This window comes from Lissotriton vulgaris, chromosome 5, assembly GCF_964263255.1.
Source record: "Lissotriton vulgaris chromosome 5, aLisVul1.2, whole genome shotgun sequence".
NCBI classification, from domain to species: Eukaryota; Metazoa; Chordata; class Amphibia; order Caudata; family Salamandridae; genus Lissotriton; species Lissotriton vulgaris.
The window spans coordinates 43,321,441-43,345,780 of NC_141693.1; the positions used below are offsets into that span (position 1 = coordinate 43,321,441).

Consider the following 24,340-nt stretch of genomic DNA (forward strand, 5'->3'; position numbering starts at 1 on the left):
GGGACATCCCTCCGAGGACGACAGAGAGCATCCCTACGAGGGTGGCAGAGAGCATCCCTACGTGGGTGAAAGAAAGCATCCCTCCAAGGGTGGCAGAGAGCATCCCTCCAAGGGCAAAAGATCATCCCTACGACGGTAACAGAAAGCATCCCTCGGAGGATGACAGAGAGCATCCATCTGAGGGCGACAGAGAGCATCCGTCCGAAGATGACAGAGCATTCCTTGGATGTTTTCTTGCGAAGCTGCAGGCAGCCTTTGACAAAGGTGGTGGGGGCTCTGAAACGTGTTAAGAGGAAAATAAACTCAGCATGAAACTTGCGGGTTCCCCTGGTAGTAATAATTCAGATGAATTGCCTACCGTGGCGTGCTCCCTCATGCGCAGGACAACTTAGAATTCATACTAATATCATTGTTGATGTGTATATGGTCACTCGCTTTCCACTCATTTAACCCCACTTTGCACACAAGTCCTTCCTTTCTCCATTTTACAAATTCGGGGCACTTTTGCATATGTATGTTCCAGATGTTTTGCTGGATTTTGAACATTCAGATTGATGTTCAATATGAATAAATACTAATGAGCAGAATTTTATAGTACGAGTAATTTAATGGATGCTGCTACATAAATATTTGTGTTCTTCCAAATTGTCCCACTGGGACCACCTATCCTCTGTACTGTAGTTACATAGCTGTTCACCCTAACAAGAGATCAGTGCACTCGAAAGTAGGTGGCCACTTGCATCAGGAGAAAAGTAAGCAATTTAAAACAGAAATGTTTTTAAACTTCTTAGAAAAGGAGGAATTTGGTTTCTTTCCAAATTTCTTGGATGTTTGCTCACATGATGCTTTACATTTTTATCCGCCTTTTTTCACATTTTGCTCCTTTGGTTCCCCGTTAATTACTGTCACTGGAATTTCTTGGTGTGTCGCATTAACTTGTATGTGACACTGTAAGAGGTCACTGTACATTCCACTGCTTGTATATTGAATCGGGCTCTCAGCATCAAGTAGGACAGTGTAAATAATCTATGACTGTATATTTTGTGCGGCGGTCAGAGTGTGTGGGGTCACTGTGCATTGATCCTGCCAGGAGATCATGTGTGCTCCACTCATACATTTAATAATGCACACAAAATAGGAATATTTCACTTCCTTCTTTTGTTGTATTTCCCAAACAGTATCTCACCTTCAGGAGTTCCCACGCTGGCGCCTCACACTTTTTTCCTATCTCCGTTATCACTGCATTGAGAGAGGTGATTTGATTGGACAGTTTGGTGATATTTGCATTTTCCACCATGGTGATTTTCTTCTCCATCTCCTCCAGTCTCCCGTGCAGTGTTTGCTCATTTTCTTTCAGGAGTTGCCGCAGTTTTTCAATTTCAGATTCAAGTTTCTTCTTCTCAGTTCTTAGCTTGTTCTGTCAGAAGCAAAGAAAAGCTGGTTAGATTTTATAAAGCTTCCTATAGGCCGTCCAGAGAGTAGGGGTCCGGGTGGAGGGGTTGCCTATTCTGATTGTCATCACCTTGCACAAAGGCTTTGTCTGAGAGACATCCAAAAAATTACATTTGAAAGAGAATTTTGATTTTTTACAGCCTGGTGGGCAGAAAGTCTGTATTTTATTAAAGACACGGGGGCTACGATTAAGCAAATCTCCTTTATTGCCTGCACCTTTATTGCCCGCTCACAGCAGCAACAATAGAAGAATATAGAACTTCAATAACTTTCTAATAGACAATAAAGTTCCCCCGCACGCAGTGTTCTTCCTTATTTGGTTTCGCGAACAAGATAGTTTCTTAGATCCATAACTTACAAACGAAAAACTTAATCAGTGAAAACATCTTACTCTGGAAAAGAAAAACCCAAGACAAAATCAATAACTTTTCTACATCAGGGAGGGTTCCAATGTGGAGGGATAATCTAAGGCTCCGTGTCTTTAATGAAACCTAGAATGTCTGCCCACCAGGCTGTGAAAACTCTAAATGTTATGGCATGACACAGAGGGTAACATTATTTAGTTTTAAAGTGCATTTAATACATTGTCATTAAAGCTTGTTACAGGTCAAAAATAGCAACTTTTAAACATTTTCATTGGACCAAGCTGCAGCCCCGAGGATATCTACCAGGAAGAGTGTAATTTTATTTATTTTTTGTACATTTTTTCTATTGCAGATGTACAAAGCTCACAAGTTTTCAACACAAAACTGTTATCTCTGGCTGCTGTAAGGCGCCGGACTCTGTTCAATTCCATACACTGCCATTAAGCCCACATCCCAGGGGTCGGGCGGCATCAAGTGGGAGAATAACATAAGCAATAGCCCCACCACAAGCCGTAAACAGTGTATTAAGATCATCCATATCTGCTTTTCCTTATTTTTATGTACCTCCCCCCATTCATTCCCTCCCTCCTCCCCCCTGGAAACGTCTAACCTATCCCCAACTACCCATCCCTCCCCCCGAACCTCACCACCTGCGCCTGTGAGCTTATCCAGTCTGCATCTGCGACTGTAGTCAGGAGCAAATAAGTGTCTAATCATGTGATGTGCCTTACACCAACATAGTAATGTTTACACCTGCTTCTTTCATTACTTCTGTCACCCATTGTGCTATGGTTGGGGAGTAAACTGCTCTATGAGGCAATTTATAGGATATTAGCATGTTTTCTGTATTTCCTCTCATACTCACAGTCCTCTCATATTTCATCAAACATTTCACTACAAACATTCTTTCATTCTCTGTAAATAGGGGTAGAAAACATTTGTTGACATGGTCTCTGTTCGCCTTTTAAATAAAACTAACCCATTCTGATTGGTAGGCCCGGATGGTGATGTCTAAGGCTTTTATGTCTGAAGTCCATCTACAAGACACCAGGCACAGCAAGACAGTGAGTTTATAAGAGATATGTTTTGAGGATAATCAAGAATTATCTCCCCAACCTGTAGGACATCTCTAATGTCCCATAATGCAGTATATTTTGCAGGAGGTGGGTTTAGTACCCACATACTTCGCATACATTTTTTAGTCAGTAAGTTTTGGCCCACAGAGACTCCGTCTACAAGGCAGCGACATGCTGCAAAAGCCGATCTGCAAACCTTAACTGTTCTATAAGAAAGAAAGTCCTAATGTGAATAAACCAGATAAGTAATTAACGACATTTACTAAACCAGTTGAAACAAGATTGTAGTTCCTTCAAAGGAACAAACCCATTTCTCCCAAGCCAGTCTATATGCTTTCCTTGTGCCAGGCACTCATGACTCCGATATGAGTCTACAAACGTCTGCCGAAAGGCCTGGATCTGCCATTGTCTCCTGAAATCCGCCAGGCCATCAGCATCAGGTGTCCATGCTCTTCAATAGGATGTGACTCTCCTTCTGTCTGGGCCTGTAATTACTTCCCTGAAAATTGGAATTAAGATTATAAGCCTATGCTCATTTGTAGTAGAATTGAGAACCATGTCTGTGACCTCCAAAGTGGTGTTATCACTACTGTGACCTTCATGTTCCTGCAAACATGCAACAGTAGCTTAGGTAGTAGTAGGAGGAGGTCTTGGTAGCATGACAAAAGGAGCGAAAGCATAAGGTGCTAGGCCCTGCCAATTCTGAAGGAAGGCATCCGCCCAGAGGCCTGAGGGTCCGGCATCCAGCTGAAAGATTTTGACAGTTGAGTGTTCCATCTGTCCACAAAGAGGTCCACCCAAAGGTTCCCCATATAGACTGGCAACTGAGGAAAATGTCCATGTTTAACCTCCTATTGATAGAATCCCTGAAATTCCGGGAGAACAAATCTGTAACACCATTGCTCTATCCTGGGATATGCTCAGCTGCTACCAACATGCCATTGCTCAGAAAGTAACTCCAGAAGACCTTGACTAAATCTGAGGCCCCCCCATTGTGTTGACGTATTTGACCGCAGATACGTTGTCCATGCACAATGTTACAGAACACTTCATTAAGTCTTTGGTGAGGCATAGAATTGTAAATGAACCTGCCAATAATTCCAAGCAGTTGATGAGCAACTCCTTCTCCTGATCTGTCCAGCGTCCCCCTGCTGATGAGTCGCCACATCTTGCAACCCATCCCTCTAAACTTGCATCTGATTCTATCACAATCTCCTGGTTTTCCCCAAAAATGGCTCCTCCATTCCATGCTTCTTCATTCCGCAGCCACCAAAGTAGTTCCTTCTTTGAATCCCGGTCCAGAGACAGCATTTGAGAATACGATTGACATGTTCTTTATGCTTTGGCTTTGAGTCTTTGGAGCACACAGTAGATTGCTCGGTTTCTTGACGACAGAAGGCCTAGGATCCTTGCTAGAGCCCACAAGGGGAATTTCTTTCTCCCTAAGTGAATCCTCAATTCGTTATGAAGTTTCTTTAACTTTTCCAGTGGCAATTTCAATTATGCCCTTGTTATGTTCATGACAAAACCCAAGAACTGCATTTACTGGTTTGCTACCATGCTAGATTTGTTCCCGTTTATGACAAAACCCAGGTGATCTATTAGGCTCATGGTAAGTTCTGTGTGGGGTGAGACCACTTATCTGCACTGTGCCATTATCAGGATATCATCTAAGTAAACTATTAGCCTCAGCTGTCTCGCGTCCCGCGAACCTTGGTCAAACACCAAGGGGATGAGGAAAGTCCGAAAAGGAGACTGCACCATTTCCATAGTCTGCCCCTTCAGGTGAATTGGAGAAACTTTTGGTGTGGAGTCCAAATTGGGATGGGCAGGTACGCATCCTTTAGATCTAACCGTGTTAGTCAATCCCCTTTCCTTAGCACATCTCTAAGGAGGTGCACCCCTTCCATTTTGAAGTTGTGGTAGACAATCCATTCGTACAACTCTTTTAGATTTATCACTGGTCTCATTCCTTTGTCCTTCTTCTCCACTAGAAAGATGTTGCTGATAAAGCCTGATTCCGTTACCTCTTGTATTGCCCCTTTGGTCAATAATTCCACTACCTCTTGTGTTACTAAAATAGAATCTTCTTGTGAGAATATCAATTTTGGGGGAATTTTCCTTTGTAATGGTGAATCTGAAAATTTGATCTTGTGTCCCTCCACTGTGTCTAGGACCAAAGGGTCCTGATTCACCAAGTTCCAGTTTCCACAAAATTGGGCTAGTCTGCCTCCTACTTTTTGGGGTATCTGAACGGTCTTTCATACTTCTTACCTACTGAAAAGCCCCTTTGTCTCCACTCACTTCTGAAGCCTCTTCTGTGAGGTATTTGTTTCTGTGGGCATAAATGACAAATATGGAGCAAAGTGTGGGTGCGCAAATCTTGGCCAGTAATCCCAGGTAGGGTCTTTAAGAGCTTTGGCCACGGCCGAGAATCTTACCCCCTGTTCTCCCAGTCTAGCTAAAAACCCTATCCTGGAAGACTTTATTGATGTCTTTCTAGGACTTCTGAATCGAGCTAAATGCTCCCATGTACTCAGCCACGTCCCTGATAAAATTGTCCCCAGAAACGTAGACCCTGGGAGGAAGCTACTCCTTCTCTAGTGTCCAGTTTGACCAATTTAGGATCTATTTTTAGCAATATGCTTTTTCATCTCTCATTTGAGAGTGCAGTATTTGCATTCCCCAGGAGGCAAATGGCTATTTGTGCCCATTGGCACAATTCCTTTGGGTCAATGAGGGTGTCTTCAAGATATGCCACTTCAGCCATCTCAAACGACTTTGTGAGTGGACAAGTAATATTAAATAGACAGTCTTGGCAGGACTTGAGGCCTTTATCGATACCTTTCCTAGGGCCTTTTCCTTCCTTGGAGCTAAGAGCCACCACCTTTGCGTCTAACTCTGAGGTAGACCCAACTTTATCCGGGAGGGAGGGGAGTGGGCATTCGGATCTAAGACGGAACCTGTCCTCTTCTGGCATTTCCTTCCTAGGCCAATAGGAGAGGTACTCAGCAAAATGCCACAATGTAGCCAACTCTGGAGACAAGGGGTGTTTGATGAGCAGCGGGTCAAACATATTCTCTCCGAATGGGTCAACAATGCCCATTTTTGACCCATATGCCCTCGATGCCTCCTTAGTTGTACCCATATTCCTCACCTCTATCTCCTCAATACCTGAATCAAAGTCGGAGGAACAGGATAGGTTAATTGCATCCTACAATGTTTCATCACAATCTATGGGAATAGGAACCTCTGAGCCTTTTTCTTGCCCATCTGCAGTGCTAGAGGCACCATCCTTGTCACCGCTAATGCGTGAAGTAATTTGTTTTGAGCGTTTGGCTTTTTAACTTCCTTAGGCAGGATTTCCCCTGCAGCCTCTTCCTCTGGGTCTTAATCACCCCATCTCTCTCATCAGGGTGTCCGAGGACAGTAACTGGCCATCTCTTAAGGGTCTTTCTTCTAATTGTGTGGGCCTTTCTTTATTGTTGTGCCTCGGATTATCTCTCATTTTTGGTGTCATTTATAAAACTGTACGATAATTGCGTATCGCACCGTTGCCTTTATTTACAAGGGCCTGCAGTCACTGAGGGGAAAGGAGGGCTGCTGGCATCTTGGTTACGTATCTAAATTAACAAAAAGAAGGAGTACCACCTGAAAAAATGCTCAGCAGAGCGATTTCGGCGGGATGATTCGGTTTCCAAAAGAAGAGAGTCCTTCTTTGTTTTTTAGTAACCCCTCACTCACCGACCTGGTCGGTGACATGCTTCATCATCGGGGCCACCTGGATGGCCGAGTGCCATCAAGGTGTGCTACAAGACCTGAAATACAGTGGAGCTGGTATGTGAGTGATGAATGTAGAGAAAAGAGTGGGTGTGTTCAAAATTGTCCTGGTATGACTTATTAAGGAAAAAACTTTATTCTTTAAGACTACTGGACAATATTAAAATCTATGTGTAGATACAGTAATAGGTTTAATAAGGATCAAGTGTATCTGGATTATATGTGGTGGGTCTACATGTTTCAAACCGTAATGGGAGTTACCGGTTTTTCTTCAGGACCAAAGCAAAGAAATGGGTGGTCAGGGTACACTAACACCCTGCCGTGCCGTCATTCCTTTGTGCCTAGGTAACCAAATCGTGATACCAGGCAGAAAAGGTATAACCCGGTGGTGGTTATCCTAATAATAAAAAGACCTGTGGAGAAAAGGAATATTGATCACAAGAAAACTCGTTACAAGCCTGCAACGTAGTGAAGTGAAGAAATCTCCTGTCTTTGTGCTTCATCATTCATCCCACACCGATTAAATGCGCACTATTGTTGTGCAGTAAATCTAGGGTGCATGGTGCAGCTCAAAATTATCGGAATCGATTATTGGCGCAGATGTTGTCGACTGGACTACCTGGCACACCTATCAATTGTAGAGTGCATGGTGAAAGATCTGAGATTAATTACTCATTCATACGCTTCCAAAATCTATAGGTGCGTGACTATGCTGCAATCACGTCATTCTAGGTGATAGGCATATCGTGGTGTGTCTAATGTCTCTTGATTCCATACAGAACAATACAAACAAACAACATAAAACACATAGTAGAAGTGCTTACTCCTAGTGAAGAGTCATAGGGCAGCACGGGATTAGGAGGGAGGAGAGGCCTGTGGTTGAAAACATATTCTGTAATAAAAAACGAGTAAGGGTGGTGCTAAGTAGCTAACCGATAGGGTTAATCTACTCAGAGAAAGTAGAGCCGAAAATGCGTGGGACTTCGCGTTTTCGTGCGGTGCCGGGGGTCTCTACTTACAGTTCTCGCAGGTCTGGCATGGCATTATACCTATGCAGTCCCTCGTGTGCCCGTAATCTGGTCGGCCGTGTTGCCGTCATTAAGGCGGTCGCCATCGGTAATGAGGGGCGTGGCTGGCAAAGCGTCCTGACGTCACACAACGGCCCGGGCTTTCGCTACGGAAGCCTCGGGTGTACACACAAAGTCAGTTACCATAGTAACCGCGTCGTCCGTAGGCAGTAAACACTGCGGGAATGGTTTGCATGTTCCGTATGTTAATCGGAACACCGAGGTCTCATCTTTCTCGATGACTGGGGAGAGTAGAGCCCCGTGTAATTAGTAAGGAAAGGAAAAGGGGGGGAATTTCTGCAGAGAGATACAAAAACTATAGTATGTCCTAAGGCTTACATGGACCTTCGGAAACAATGCGTTGGGATGTCTATTAAGTTTGCATGAGCAATGCGTTCAGTATTAGTGTAGACTGTCATAATTCACAAGGATGGGTTGTTAAAAAACTACTAGAAAAGGGAATTAATACAACTCTAAGTATATAGGCACTATGTATACAGACGGATGGGGGGAGGTCATTTTATAGAACGTTCGCCCATTGAATGTTATCGTTGAGACCATTGATATGTGTGGACAGTCTATAAACCCATCTTTGTTCTTTTTCGTACAAACGTTTCTGTAGGTTTGGCCCGGCTGGTAGTTGCTCAATGATAGTCCATATCATATCGTTGGGTGTGTGGTTCTTCTCTAAAAAGTGGTCCGTCAGTTTGGTCGCACTTTTTCTGCAGCGGATAGTGCTGCGCTGTTCGCTGATTCGCTGCTTGATCTTACGGGTGGTCATCCCTACATACTGTTTTTTACAAATGCATTCAATCAAATAGACAACATTGTTGCTATTGCAGTTTGTATGCGCAATTTGTCTCCATACTTTTCCTTCTTCAAGATCCAGTGTCTTAGTGTTTCTTGTCAAATGGCAAACACAGCAGTTGCCACAGCGATAGTGTCCAGTCACATTAGGGAGCCCCCAGATTGCAGTGATGGATTGGTTAGTCGGACCAGCTTTTACTGTGGGCCTGGTTTTAACCAGGGTGTCCTTTAGACTATGCTGTTTTTTGAAGGAGAAAAGGGGTTTCTCCCAGTGTAGGTTCCTAAAATGCACAAGGGCAGAATACCACCACCAGGACGCCCAATCGTATCAGGGATTGGATCCTTACTAGAACCCTTATCTAGGTTTTGCGATTTCTTCCTAAAGACCATTGTCCAAAACACTGTCACTTACTTACAAGACACTAAAAGTCTACTAAATCTGTTACAGAAACTGATTGTAGACGAGGATACTGTGCTACTGTGTTTCGACATTGAAAGCCTTTACACAAGTATACCTCAAGATGACACAATCCAAGTTCTTGAGAATACCTTGGAGAACATCGATTGGCCACACAAAACCCCAAGAGCTTTCATTCTGGAAAGTGCCAAAATGGCTTTGAAATGCAACTATTTCGAATTTGAGGGTACTCTGTATTTGCAGACGGGGGGTACATCAATGGGAAGTGTTTTTGCCCCTAGCGTGGCCGGACTTTACGTCCACGACTTTGAACAGAAATTCATCCTTAATGACAGCAATCCCTTTCGAGAAAATCTGAAGTTCTGGAAACGCTACATCGATGATGTTCTAGCAATCTGGCAGGGACCCACTGAACAGTTAGATCAATTCATTTCCTGGATCAACACTTGTGATGGCAACTTGCGATTTACAAACTGTTATGACAAAGAAAAAATAGTATTTCTGGATGTAGTGATCAGCAAAGAGAACAACCGATTGGAGACCAGAACCCACTACAAACCAACGGCAAAAAACAACCTCTTGAGGTTTGAGAGTTTCCACCCTCGCACACTCAGGGAAAACTTACCGTACGGACAATTCCTCAGACTTAGAAGGAACTGCAGTAAATTATCCGACTACAAGGAACAAGCAAACGATCTATCCAAAAAGTTGCAAATGCGTGGCTATCCAAACAAGATTGTAAATAAATGCCAGAAAAGGGCCAGAAATCAACCGAGGGAAGTACTAAATGAAAAAAGAACGAATGCCAACAACTCCATACCTCTAACCTGCGTAACTACATACAACGCAGTATCTAATCAGGTGACGAGGAGCATAAATAAACACTGGGCGATTGTAAATTCTGGAAACCTACACTGGGAGAAACCCCTTTTCTCCTTCAAAAAACAGCATAGTCTAAAGGACACCCTGGTTAAAACCAGGCCCACAGTAAAAGCTGGTCCGACTAACCAATCCATCACTGCAATCTGGGGGCTCCCTAATGTGACTGGACACTATCGCTGTGGCAACTGCTGTGTTTGCCATTTGACAAGAAACACTAAGACACTGGATCTTGAAGAAGGAAAAGTATGGAGACAAATTGCGCATACGAACTGCAATAGCAACAATGTTGTCTATTTGATTGAATGCATTTGTAAAAAACAGTATGTAGGGATGACCACCCGTAAGATCAAGCAGCGAATCAGCGAACACCGCAGCACTATCCGCTGCAGAAAAAGTGCGACCAAACTGACGGACCACTTTTTAGAGAAGAACCACACACCCAACGATATGATATGGACTATCATTGAGCAACTACCAGCCGGGCCAAACCTACAGAAACGTTTGTACGAAAAAGAACAAAGATGGGTTTATAGACTGTCCACACATATCAATGGTCTCAACGATAACATTCAATGGGCGAACGTTCTATAAAATGACCTCCCCCCATCCGTCTGTATACATAGTGCCTATATACTTAGGGTTGTATTAATTCCCTCTTCTAGTAGTTTAACAACCCATCCTTGTGAATTATGACAGTCTACACTAATACTGAACGCATTGCTCATGCAAACTTAATAGACATCCCAACGCATTGTTTCCGAAGGTCCATGTAAGCCTTAGGACATACTATAGTTTTTGTATCTCTCTGCAGAAATTCCCCCCCTTTTCCTTTCCTTACTAATTACACGGGGCTCTACTCTCCCCAGTCATCGAGAAACATGAGACCTCGGTGTTCCGATTAACATACGGAACATGCAAACCATTCCCGCAGTGTTTACTGCCTACGGACGACGCGGTTACTATGGTAACTGACTTTGTGTGTACACCCGAGGCTTCCGTAGCGAAAGCCCGGGCCGTTGCGTGACGTCAGGACGCTTTGCCAGCCACGCCCCTCATTACCGATGGCGGCCGCCTTAATGCCGGCAACACGGCCGACCAGATTACGGGCACACGAGGGACTCCATAGGAATAATGCCATGCCAGACCTGCGAGAACTGTAAGTAGAGACCCCCGGCACCGCACGAAAACGCGAAGTCCCACGCATTTTCGGCTCTACTTTCTCTGAGTAGATTAACCCTATCGGTTAGCTACTTAGCACCACCTTTACTCGTTTTTTATTACAGAATATGTTTTCAACCACAGGCCTCTCCTCCCTCCTAATCCCGTGCTGCCCTATGACTCTTCACTAGGAGTAAGCACTTCTACTATGTGTTTTATGTTGTGTTTGTTTGTATTGTCCTGTATGGAATCAAGAGACATTAGACACACCACGATATGCCTATCACCTAGAATGACGTGATTGCAGCATAGTCCCGCACCTATAGATTTTGGAAGCGTATGAATGAGTAATTAATCTCAGATCTTTCACCATGCACTCTACAATTGATAGGTGTGCCAGGTAGTCCAGTCGACAACATCTGCGCCAATAATCGATTCCGATAATTTTGAGCTGCACCATGCACCCTAGATTTACTGCACAACAATAGTGCGCATTTAATCGGTGTGGGATGAATGATGAAGCACAAAGACAGGAGATTTCTTCACTTCACTACGTTGCAGGCTTGTAACGAGTTTTCTTGTGATCAATATTCCTTTTCTCCACAGGTCTTTTTATTGTTAGGATAACCACCACCGGGTTATACCTTTGTTGTTTTTTCTGCCTGGTATCACGATTTGGTTACCTAGGCACAAAGGAATGACGGCACGGCAGGGTGTTAGTGTACCCTGACCACCCATTTCTTTGCTTTGGTCCTGAAGAAAAACCGGTAACTCCCATTACGGTTTGAAACATGTAGACCCACCACATATAATCCAGATACACTTGGTCATTATTAAACCTATTACTGTATCTGCACATAGATTTTAATATTGTCCAGTAGTCTTAAAGAATAAAGTTTTTTCCTAAATAAGTCATACCAGGACAATTTTTAACACACCCACTCTTTTCTCTACATTCATCACTCACATACCAGCTCCACTGTATTTCAGGTGTTGTAGCACACCTTGATGGCACTCGGCCATCGAGGTGGCCCCGATGATGAAGCATGTCACCGGCCAGGTCGGTGAGTGAGGGGTTACTAAAAAACAAAGAAGGACTCTCTTCTTTTGGAAACCGAATCATCCCGCCGAAATCGCTCTGCTGAGCATTTTTTCAGGTGGTACTCCTTTTTGTTAATTTAGATACCTAACCCAGGGGACCAGGAGTATCTCTTTGTCCACTACGGTGGATAAAATCCCTACACTCTCTCCTTTGTTCATACTATATCTTTGTTACGTAGACAGACTTTCTTCCGTCGCCACGCCTGTGAGAAGACTCTACTGGATTGCGGCCGATGGGTGAGCCCCGCTTGCGTAGCTCAACGGCCTCAGTGGGAGGTGACCTTAGCGAGATGGTCTATATTTTTTTTCTTTCAAGAAGCTCCCGCTACTATGGCAGTGGGGTACAGACTCACACTTTTCAAAGAAATCTGGCCCGCAGCAACAAGTGGCGTGGGGTTGGATTTAGAAAAAAAAGATCGGTCCACAGCAAGGGAGTATTTCTCGGCCTTAAGGAGCCGAGAGAAACGCTGAAAAGTTGACGGGTATAGAGGAAGTAGGACCTCCGACCCGACGCTGTAAGAGAGGGGAAGTTAAATATAAAAATTCAACCACACTCCTTTCTAGGGTTAGGAAAAGACATTGGGAGACATGGGAAGTTACACAATAAACTGGTTGAGGGTGTTGGTACAAGGTGAGGGAGATATTACTCTTATTTTCTATAGGGGAGGGTGGGATATCTCAAGGTGAAAAAACACAGTAAGACGCTGATTATGATGCGGCCTGTACAGGCTCCGACCTTAGGGCAGAGCCTTTATTGCCGTGTAGGAAGGTGGAATCTGACTATATGGTTACCCCCACTTTTTGCCTGGTGTTTTAATGGTTTTCGAATTAGTTGGACTGGGATCCTGCTATTCAGGGCCCCAGTCTATCTGCTTGCTCTATAAAATGGATTCCATGTACTTTAGGTACATACCAGATTGGCTACTGGGTCACCCTTGTGAGCCCCTGTATATGGTCCCTTAGGTACCCAGGGCATAGGGACCCCAGAGGCCTACCAGGGGCTGCAGCATGTCTTGTGCCACCCCTGGTTAGCCTTCCAAACTGACACCACAGGTCTGTACTCACAGCCTGGGTAAGGTGGTGTAAGCACCCCTTACTTAGATATAGTATACCTATAAGTCACATAGTAACCTATAAGTCACTCCTATGGCAGGCCTTGACAATCCTGAAGGCAGAGTGCTTGGTTTTGTGTGAGAGGGTGCCCTAGCATGAGCTGAGCCCCTCTGCAGCTTTCGGAACCATCTCCTTATGGCTCTTCTATGATATATAATGAAAGAAGGTGGTATGCACACCGTGTTTATCGTAATGTATTCATTTATATTTTAAACAAACTATGCAAGTTGCGTGCGAAACTGGGCAGTGCTTCGCCCTTCGTGCACCTTATTAAAACAATGCATGTGGGGAGCGCGAAAAGTCACGCTCCACTCCCAGACGCACTGCATTTATGGATATCAAATCCAACCAATATTTCTCCGTTTGACCATGTTCACAAATTGTCCAGTTTAATCCATATTATTTTCCACATTTTTTTCATGTTCTTCCATTTTAATTCACATATGCGTCGTGGTGTATAAGGAATGCTTCCCATATTTGCGTGCGCCCATCCAGACTTCTTCGCAAATATGATCCAAGTACACAAGATGATTCAAAGCAGCGTTGTCTTTATTAAAAACCCAATGCATTTCAGGCTACTTTCCAGCCCTTCGTCAGGGGTAACTGAAAGTTAATAATTACAGCATTACTAAAGCGTTCATTTTCGACTATAATCACTAAAATCATTATATTGTTATGCTCGTAAAATATGTAGAAATTAATTTGGCGCGCACATAACTAAGTGCATTATGGGCATTTTAGTTCTTAAAACAGAAGCTTGCATACAAGGTCATCAAGTAGTAGTCACTTAAGGTGGGGGAACACGTGGGTTTAAAAGTGGGTTGCAACGGAAGGGCGGTTACACGTGACCAATAATAGCCAGAGGCGTATGCCGAGTGGTTAGAAGAATACATCATAAGCAAGTATGCATAAAATCAGGCTTGTAACAATTAAGGAGTGCTTGTAATGTAGAAAAGCCTAGCAGAGTGTCGGAGCATATATAAAATATGTCCCGCCGGGAGAGAAGTTAACTTGACGTGATGAAAGAGAGAATTAGAACTTAGAGGAGAATTAGAACGAGAGGAACTTCTTCTCTTCCGCCATGGCCACCTGACACCTTGCTCACATGGCATGGAGGCGGACAAGAGCGTGGACTGCAACTATTGCGGCTACACCTTTTGCGCAGGGCAAACCAAAACCAGTGCCCAGCATCCTTTGATGTGTGGTCTGCTAAATGTCCGCTCCCTACGAAAGCATTGTCTTGACATCCATGATCTCCTTGCTGAAAAGCGATGGGACCTACTCTTCCTCACAGAGACTTGGCTGGACTCGGATTCCATGCCAGAAATTATCGAGGCCATCCCAGAGGGTTACTGCCTTCAAAGATTAGACAGAATCAGAGGGAGAGGTGGGGGTATCGCCATTGTGGCGAAACAGGAATACCAATGCCAGCTTGAACGCACCACTATTGAAGGTAGTGAAGCGGGTGTCTTTTCCATCTCTCTGAATGGCAAGTCCACCTTAAAGGGTTTCCTGATCTACCGCCCACCGGGCTCCCCCACAGCTTTCATTGAGAAACTTGTGGAAGCGGTTACTGATGCTGCTCTGAACACTGATAGGTATCTAGTTTTAGGTGACCTGAACCTACATCTGGACACCCTGTCAGATAAGACAGCTATTGACCTCTGTCTTACAATGGCGAATTTACAATTTGAGCAGAAGGTGCAGCATCCTACCCACAACCTGGGTCATCTTCTTGACCCAATTTTTGCTAATTGGAGTCAAGTGGAAGCATGCACACCGGTCCCCATTCCATGGACTGACCACCATCTTGTTCCCTTTACCATAGGGAATCAAGAACCTGCACTGATTGACCCTCCAGCTGATAAACATCCTAGGCGGAGATGGGCAGCATTCTCCCAATCCGCATTCAATTTGGCTCTTACGGCCAAAGGTCATCCCGGCGGAATAGGTGTGGCAGAGATCAACTCCAACCTAGACCAACGCATTACAGAGGCCTTGGATCTGGTTGCTCCACTTGGTGCGGCCAAATCGGGGGGCCGAGCAAAGAGATCTGCCCTCTGGTTCAATGCTGATATGCGGGTGGCAAAAGCAGCATGCAAAAGGGCTGAAAGGCTATGGAGAGTAGCATACTCCGCCTCCGCTAAAGCAGAGTACACCAACCGCAGGCGTAGTTACCATAAACTTCTACGGAAGGGCAAATCGGCGTACTTTTGCACTAGGATTGAAGGAGCTGAGCAGTCCACCAAAGAACTCTTTTCAATCTATAAATCCATCACCATAGGCAAGTCTGCTGTATGCCCCTCGAAACTCTGCACGGTGGAGGGCTGTGACCGTGTTGCAGAGTTTTTTACTAACAAAGTCACTCACCTCTACAATTCCTTTCCTCGACAGGCAACTAACGTTCCCACATGGGGGGAAGGGTGTGGAAAAGACGGGAGCACAGCAGTTTACCTCCTTCCTTACCCCGCCCACAGAAGAGCTGATTCGCATCTGCGGGTCAATTAAATCTGGCTCCCAAAGAGACCCGACGACCCCCAGTCGGCTTAAGGGCAGCTTGCAGGTTCTCGAACCTTATGTTCGTAACCTACTGGATTCCTCTTTCCTGTCCCAGAATGTCCCCAAGGCCTGGAAACGGGCGGTTGTCCTCCCCCTGCAAAAAAAGGCCAATGTGAATTTCGAGAAATTCTACAATCTCCGCCCCATTTCCCTTTTGCCTTACATGGCCAAAATAGCGGAGAAAATTGCTAATATGCAATTGATGCAGTTCGTGGAGGAGTCCTCGCTACTCCACGACTCACAATTTGGCTTCCGTCCCCGCCACTCAACGGAATCTGCACTTTTGGCGGCGGTGGAGGCACTCCGACAGGGTGTGGATGAGGGCCAGACTATGGCCCTGATCCTACTCGACTTGAGTGCAGCATTCGACACTGTAGCACATACCATCTTGCTACAGTGTCTGAGTGAAGGAGGGGTCACAGGTGCTGCGCTTGGTTGGATTAAGTCCTTCCTGTCTGATAGGTGCTTCCAAGTCAGGATGGGAGAATGCTACTCGAGGGAGATCGAGTTGGGCCAGGGCGTACCACAGGGTTCGTCCCTGAGCCCGACTTTATTCAATATCTACGTCTCCCCGTTAGCAGCCATCGCGGAGGGCCACGGTATTCACCTGGTGTCCTACGCCGACGACACGCAGTTGGTCGTCTCCCTATCTCGCTCCCCCGGCCTTGCGGCGGACATCTTCAGGAACTGCATGCAAGATCTTGCAGCCTGGATGTCCGCACACTGTTTAAAATTGAACGGCAGCAAGACCGAGGTGATCGTGGTGGGGGGCGGGCCTTCTGCGTGGTCGCCTGCGTGGTGGCCATCCTGCCTAGGTGAGGCCCCCACGCCCAGCCTGGAGGCCAAGAATCTTGGCATGTGGCTTGATAATGACCTTGCCTTTGGCCCGCAGGTTGGCCGGGTGACGGGGGTGTGTTTCGGTGTCTTGAGAACTCTGAGGAAGGTTTTAGATCTGCTTCCCATTTCGGCTCGTAGGACGCTGGTGCACGCCCTGGTCACCTCGCGCCTGGACTATGGTAACCTGCTTTATCTGGGGGCTTCAGGCAAGGTCATGGGGCGCCTTCAGGTGCTCCAAAATGCCGCAGCCCGGCTCGTGCTAAAACTCCCGAGAAGGTCTCCCTCTAAACCCGCTCTCCAAACTCTCCATTGGCTTCCGGTGGAGAAGAGAGTTGAGTTTAAGGCCCTCTCAACGTGCCATCGCATTCTGAGCGGCAAAGCCCCTGTGCCACTTCAGAGTCTGGTGTCCCACTATGAGCCTACCCGCAATTTACGGTCCTCTCAGACGGGACTACTTGTGGTGCCCAGAGTTAGGAAGGCACGGATGGGGGGGGAGGTCTTTCAGATACCTTGCTCCCAAGTGCTGGAATGTCTTGCCCCTAGACCTCCGTCTTGAGCCATCAGAGGCCCTGTTCAGAAAAAAATTAAAAACTTACCTTTTTAGCAGGTAGATCCTCGGGAAGGGGGGGATGGCAACTGATCACTTACCATAGTGCGGGGACACGCCTTCTGGCGTCACCAGGCGCTTTAAAAATGTCCAAATAAATAAATATCTGTTACTATGACTGAGTAGGTGTAGCCTAAGGAGAAGGCAAGTCATAAATGAAATCTGGTAGATGGGAGGGAGAGATAATTAGAGAGAACGCGGCGTGAGGGAAAGCTCTGATAACAAATATAATGTATGTTGCAATAACGTTTGTTTTTATTGAAGTTGGACAGAGGGATGAAAAAATAACGTTTCGAGGGCTGAAGATTTATTGGTTTTGTTTAATTTGAAATGATGGTGTTGCACTTAGAAATGATGGCCTAAGCATAGATGTAAGACGTAACAATGATTTTAGTGATTATAGTTGGAAATGGAACACTTTAGTAATGCTGTAATTATTAACTTGCAGCTACCCCTGACGAAGGGCTGGAAAGTAGCCCGAAATGCATTGGGTTTTTAATAAAGACACACTGCTTTGAATCATCTTGTGTACTTGGATCGTATTTGCGAAGAAGTCTGGATGGGCGCACGCAAATATGGGAAGCATTCCTTATACACTACGACACATATGTGAATTAAAACGGAAGAACATGAAGAAAATGTGGAAATTAATATGGATTAAACTTTTTGTGAACATGGTCAAACGGAGAAATATTGGTTGGATTTGATATCCATAAATGCAGTGCGTCTGGGAGTGGAGCGTGACTTTTCGCGCTCCCCACATGCATTCTTCTATGATATAGCCATACCATATACTCTTAAGTGCATTATAATCCTCGCGGTTAATGCTAACTTTGGTTTGGCTTTATCAAAACATGGATGCTGCTGCCACAGACACGAGTCTGCCCTCCTGCTGCTGGACAAAACTATGGCAGGGGAGGCCTGGACAATAGGTTTCCTGTCTAGGGAGGTGCTGGCACCTCCCCAGACAGGCTTTAGTGGATTGGGGCAGGGTGGGTTGCATTCAGTGAATGCTTGTCAGACAGTGCCTGGGGCACACAAGGTGCTCCATGCATTTCCCAGTTCAAACAGGTTGCTAGGGCGCTCAGCCCCAGCTCTGGTGCGAAACTGGACAAAGGGGAAGGGATCTAACCACCCCCTCCCCAGGTCCACCCATAGGAGGGACCTTAGAGTTAGTCCAACCCCTAAACTTACTGTAAGTATAGAAACCCAGTCCCTAGGTCTTTAGATTACCCTGGACGAAACTCTGCAATATATATCTTGGACCTTTGATATTCCATTTCGACTGGAAGACAGAAGAAATCTCCCTTGTGGTCAAGGAGTGACCACCCTGTTCAATAGGCACTAACTGCATCTTTGACGGTCTGCATTTTTTAGGCTCCCACGGGATCCCGAAGAATCTGCGACACAGGACACAGACTTCCAGACATCTCTGATGCTGACCTGAACTCCCAGCAAAGCTGAGACGTGTAGCAGACACGAGAGACGTAGGACCGGAACTCCTGGACATCCTGCATATTTGCAACTGCACCTACTTTCCGAGGTATCCTGAAGTTGTGCATTGGGGTATTTGAAGCCTCTGCCCCGTGCACCTTTTGCACCGAAGCTCAGAGGTCTACACTCCACGAGTGTCCAGTGGCCCGCTTTATGCATTTCCGCTCAAGGCCCCTTTGCGGTTCCTAGTCCGTTGGCTAGCGAGCCCCCACGAAGGGCCATCTTTGATTTAGTGAGCTTTCCTGGTTGCTCCAGACATGCTCCCACACCTCTCCAAGTGGAGTCCCTCAGACCTTGTTGGTCTGCACCAAAGCCAATCTTGTCATCTTGCGTGGGTTGCTGTTGTTAAGGCTTGTTGGGTCCACTCCGGATTCTGACACTGCAGTCAACTAGATCCTTCGTGGGGCAGCTCAAATCCAGCTCCTGGTCGTCGTCGGCCTCATGGTCCTCGTGGCTGAAGAGTCAAGCTTCACCTCTTTCACCTGAAATCACCCGACATCGGCTGGGATCTTCTCCTCGCCATCCTGGTCACTGGCTAGTGAACCAGACTCTGTCTCCTCTGCTTTCAGGTTCTTCACATCTCCGATCCACCCTTGGATCCACCCAGACACTTTTCCTCTGGTCGCCTGCAGCATTTCTTCGCAGCTCTCCATAGTAATCGACGACGAAACCCAACACCTATGCACCCGGCTTCCCTGAACGAGGTAACACGAGTACTCTGGTGCTCCCATGGGTCTTGACTCTCGAAGTGTCCTAGTCTAAAAGGGTTCCATCGTAGTTCACCTAGAAGTGCCCTTAATCTTTAAAATTGTAACTTGTTCGTTCTCCCTAGAAAGTCAATGGAGATCCGTGGCTATGTTTAGACACTGCACTCGTCCCCAGTGGGCCTCCTGCATTCTAACCTTTGGTGGTTATAGCGGTTCTACAGGCCCTTGGCCTGCTTTATAACTCTCACGTCATTCTTATATCACTATTTTAGTATATGGTTTGTGGGGCCCCTAGGGCATAACATATACTGTGCAACTTATCGTATGCTAATTAAGTTCCTTGTATTGTACTCTTACCTCTGACCTCATAAAGAGCCCAGAGGGGTTGTATTTAGAATAAATACATATATATTTGATATATACCTTGTGTGGTGTGCTTTCATTCGATCATTCAAGAGATTATAATTGGTAAAACAACTAGCTTAACTCGCCTGAAGGCTGCTCTCCACAGCTACCACTAGGATAGCTTTCTATAAGGTTGACTTTATAACCTACCATCAATAAGGGTCATTTGGACTGGTGCAAGGTGCCCACTAGACTAGTGGACATCATATACCAGGCCAACTTCTCACAGGCCGCATCATAATGTGCCAGTTGGTTTATTTTCCGACCACCTAATCAAGATGAGATATAAGAAATGGGCGGTCGGAAAGTAAACCGGCCGATCATTACGACTGGCTTCCGAGGGGCTCTCGAGACCATCCACCAGATGGCAGCCGGCATGTAATTTCAAGGGCCAGTCTGTCCGACATGGAAACCATGTCGAAAGCATGTTTGGGAGCCCCCAGCAAGGCCTCCTTTGATGCACAGTCTCTGGTTGGAGGCAGAGGGGGCATATATGGTGCACCCCTGTTGATCCCTGCACGGGGTGCAGGGTGCAGAGATGAACCACACTTTCAATTTCACTATCGGAGCATGCATTACAGATGATTTACAGCCAGAATGCATGCTCCCATAGTGTTATATAGGCACGCGACATAACAGTGTTCAATCGCATCCCAATGAGGCAGTTTGGACCGCCAACATCGATATCAGCCCTAAGTATTAGTATTATAAAGGCATGACTTATCGTATGAGCAGAAGCAACACCGAAATGGATAATACTGACTTTATAGCCTATTCAAATGTTTTTGAAGTTCTATATTCTTCAATTGTTGTTGCTGCGAGTTGGCAAAGGAGATTTGCATAATGTAAGCTTCCGGGTTATGCCATAAAATCTAACTCAATCAGTTCAAAAGCTTTCAAGCTTTAGTCGCAACTGCCAATGGTGACCATTTGCTGAAGACTCGACCATGCGGTTGCAACTGTTATCATCGAGCATCTTTGTGCAACTGTCCTTGAAGCACACACTGTGAATGACAAGTGAAACGATGGAGACCTAACAAACTGATTAACTCTCAGTCATTGGCTCCAATGAGGATGTCCTACAGCTCCGTACAAATATAGCTTGTGATATAGGAATGGGTACTCCGAGCACACCACCACCAAGTACGTATAGCAGGGCAGAGGAATGTGCGCTCTGAAAAATATAGTTTTTGCCTGGGTGAACTCCTTGAGGCAAAAGTCACTGAACTGATACATAGTAGTCAGTGGGGTACCCCAGAGTCTGTGCTTGATTAATACCTATGCTCATACAGGGGACTAAAGTATCTAGAAGTCAGTGGGCAAAAGCGAGTTGGCTGCTGTTGTTCTTCGTTTGTTTGGAAAATTGGAAATAAAAGTTAAACGGAAAAGACCCGATTCAGGATTGTGCTTGAAACTTTATTGAAAGGACACTTGACATGGACAATTGGAACGCATCTTGTGGAAGAATCTCCACCATTTTTTGTCTCACTATCTTGTTGGATCATAGATATAGTGAGCGGGTGTGCTCTGATGTACTGAGGTTGATCATTGTTTTTTACTTAGATGAACTCTCTTGGATGTTCTGTGGTTTGTTGATGTATATACAATACCATAGCATGATTACACTGATAAAACCTTTGTTTATGAAGGGGCTTACACCAGGCTTGCTCAGTCTGATGGATGTATAGATCATTACTGATCCCCGCATACACAACCCACTGAGGTACACACCCACACAGAACCACACATACATTTCCAGACTCACACACAAACCTTGTACAAACTCACAGGTGGATATCCTCAGTCCATGCATGCACAGACTCACAGCAGAGGCACACATCCATGCATATATATATATACTCCCACACAGATGCATATAAAGTCACTGTTGGACCCGGCCTCGTGGCGTGGTCCCGCTCCTCCCCGCATGGCGGGCCCGGGACAGCAGTGACCCCTGTCCTCCACGACGAAGCTACCTCTCCAACCCTCAACGAGAGCCGCCACTCCTGGCGACCCCCGGCTCTCCCCCTCAAGAACCCGGCGACCCCTGCTCGCCCCACTCTGCTGGTCCAGACCCCCCCCGGGCCACCCTCACAGGCCCCGACTCCATCTTGGACCCTCCACGTCCTGACCACGTGGCCTCGGCCCGTCCCCGGCCACGACCCCAGCGAAGCCCCAACATCGAGGCACCAAGATCCGACCAGGTGGTAAAGGGGCCACTTGACGGATCAAGGAGGAGGGGAGTTTCGATGGCCCTCCAGCCGTCCCCGGACGCCGGGTTTTGATCGCCATCCGGACTCCCTGGGTGCTGGCTCCACCCCCCTGCTGGGTGTCTGGACGCTCTCATCCCGGCCCCTCTGACCCCCCAGGCGCGAGGGTCCGGACATCAAAGGACTCCAGACCTATATCTGTGGCACCTCTGGAATGGGTCGGGAGTTGTATCCTGGAGTCGAGAGCCCTGCTGACGCGGTTGCTGCTGACCCCGAGGAGGACTCGCTGCTTTGAACCCTGAAACCATCTTCGGAGCCTGCTGGCGCTGCCGCGGCCCAATCTCACTGAACCCATCTTGGAGTCCTGCTGGCGCTGCTGCCGCCCAATTTCGCTGAAACCATCTTGGAGTCCTGCTGGCGCTGCCGTGGCCCAACCTCGCTGAAACCATCTCTGAAGCCTGCTGGAGCTGCCGCGGCCCGACCTTGCTGGTCCTAAGACTGTCCCGCTATTCCTTTTTCCTCCATTACCGAGACTTTAAGGATCCCTCAATCCGTTTGTACATATTACCGAGAGAACCCATCGCTATTACCGATACAGAATCTAAGAAGTTATCCTCTTGTGTGGTGTCCCTTTGTAGTGGTGTGATTGCTCTGCTGTTACGATTCTAGGAGAGGAGCCTCACCCAGGAGGCCTCTCGACGGCGCTCGGCCAACTCCATACGGAGAGGTGGGACTCGGGGTGGTCAGTCAGACATCTTCTGCCCCCCCCCCCAGGGACCGCCTTTCTAACATTGGTGGCAGGCGGTGCGATCCAAGCCGACGCAAATCGTACAGAGAGTGACTCACCGACTACCGCCAGAAACACACCGCTACCATGACGACCAAAGAAACCGGACCGACCACGGAGTTCCAGAAGGAACGATTAGAGGACTATAATCAAAGAATTGAAACAATTCTGCAAAGCCCTGGGCATCGCTACCACTGGACTAAGCACCAAGGAAGATCTCAAACTGGCCCTACAAGCATGGGTGGAGGTCGAAGCAACGCCACCCCAGGGCGAAGAAAACACAGTCCAAGATGTGCACCGAGAAAACCTCGCAACCGCAGCGGAGGAAAGAAATGCCAACGGAGACACGGGCCTCTCCCACGAAGACGCCCGAGAGCGAGAAAGGAACCGACTCCACGAATTGGAGCTCGCCCGACTCCGCCTAGACGGAGAACTAAAACTAGCCGAGAAAAAAATAGCCCTGGAACAACTACGACTGCAAGGAGACCTCGAAGAGAAACGAAGGCAAAGAGACTTAGAGGAAAAAAAGATCACGTTCGAGCACGAGCGGGGCTTGAAGGAGCTTGAGATCAAGGCCAAAAATGGGGAGGCCAGCGCCTCCGAGAACCGGGGCCCGCCTCCCCCTACAGACAATAAGGTCCATATTCCCAAAGATGTCGTCAAAGAATATTACAAAAACGACGACATCCAACAATGGTTTAAGGCTTACGAAGTAGCCATGGCCTCCCATCGAGTACCCTCCAAGGACTGGGGCGCCGGATTGTGGGGGAAGTTCATCAACGAAGGGAGAGACGCCCTGCTAGAGCTCCCAGATACCGAGATGACCTCTTATGAACACATGAAAGCTGCCCTCCTTACGCGCTACGGACTCACCCCGGAGATGTACCGGCAGCGATTCCGAGACTGTAAGAAACTCCCCGGTACTACATGGGTGGAGTACGTGAACTTCTATAGTAGAGCCCTAGAGGGGTGGATCAAAGGCAGCCAGGTCACCAACTACGAGCAGCTGTTCAACCTCATTGTATGGGAACACCTCTCCAACAACTACTTTATCGAACTCCGACAACATCTCCTCGACAGCAAACTGACTGAGCCACGGAAACTCGCTGTCGAGGCCGATAGATGGGTGAGCACCCGGGTCCCCCGGAGCCCGATGGGAGACTACGGTCGAGGTCCCCCGGGGAACCACCGGCCGTGAGGCGGCGGAGGAGGTCAGAACAGGACCAGGGACTTCCCCGCGGGGCTGCCCCCGACTCCCACTTCACCGTCCCTGGCCGGAAGGGGGGCCCCCCCAGCACGGCCGGGGCCCCGCCCGAACGTTACCTGTCACAGATGCCAGCGGCCTGGTCACTATGCTAATGACCCCCTCCGCCCAATGAACCAACGACCCGGCTCCACCGGCCCTCCAAACCGCCAGATCGCTACCGCCGCCCTGGGAGAAGAGAGAGGCGAAGAAGAGACCTACGACCACGACGAGGCCGAGTGGGAGCCCGCCGCCATGTCCCTAGTATGCCT

General features: G+C 47.1%; 1 protein-coding gene across 1 annotated transcript in view; it reads right to left on the minus strand.

Moving 5' to 3' along the window:
- LOC147710084 (E3 ubiquitin-protein ligase TRIM39-like) overlaps nucleotides 1–24,340 on the minus strand; it is a 249,858-nt gene that overhangs the window by 136,752 nt on the left and 88,766 nt on the right. Inside the window, exon 3 of the mRNA XM_086920788.1 lies at nucleotides 1,187–1,417. Coding sequence (XP_086776914.1) covers nucleotides 1,187–1,417 — 231 coding nt within the window. The remainder of the gene's footprint in view (nucleotides 1–1,186; nucleotides 1,418–24,340) is intronic.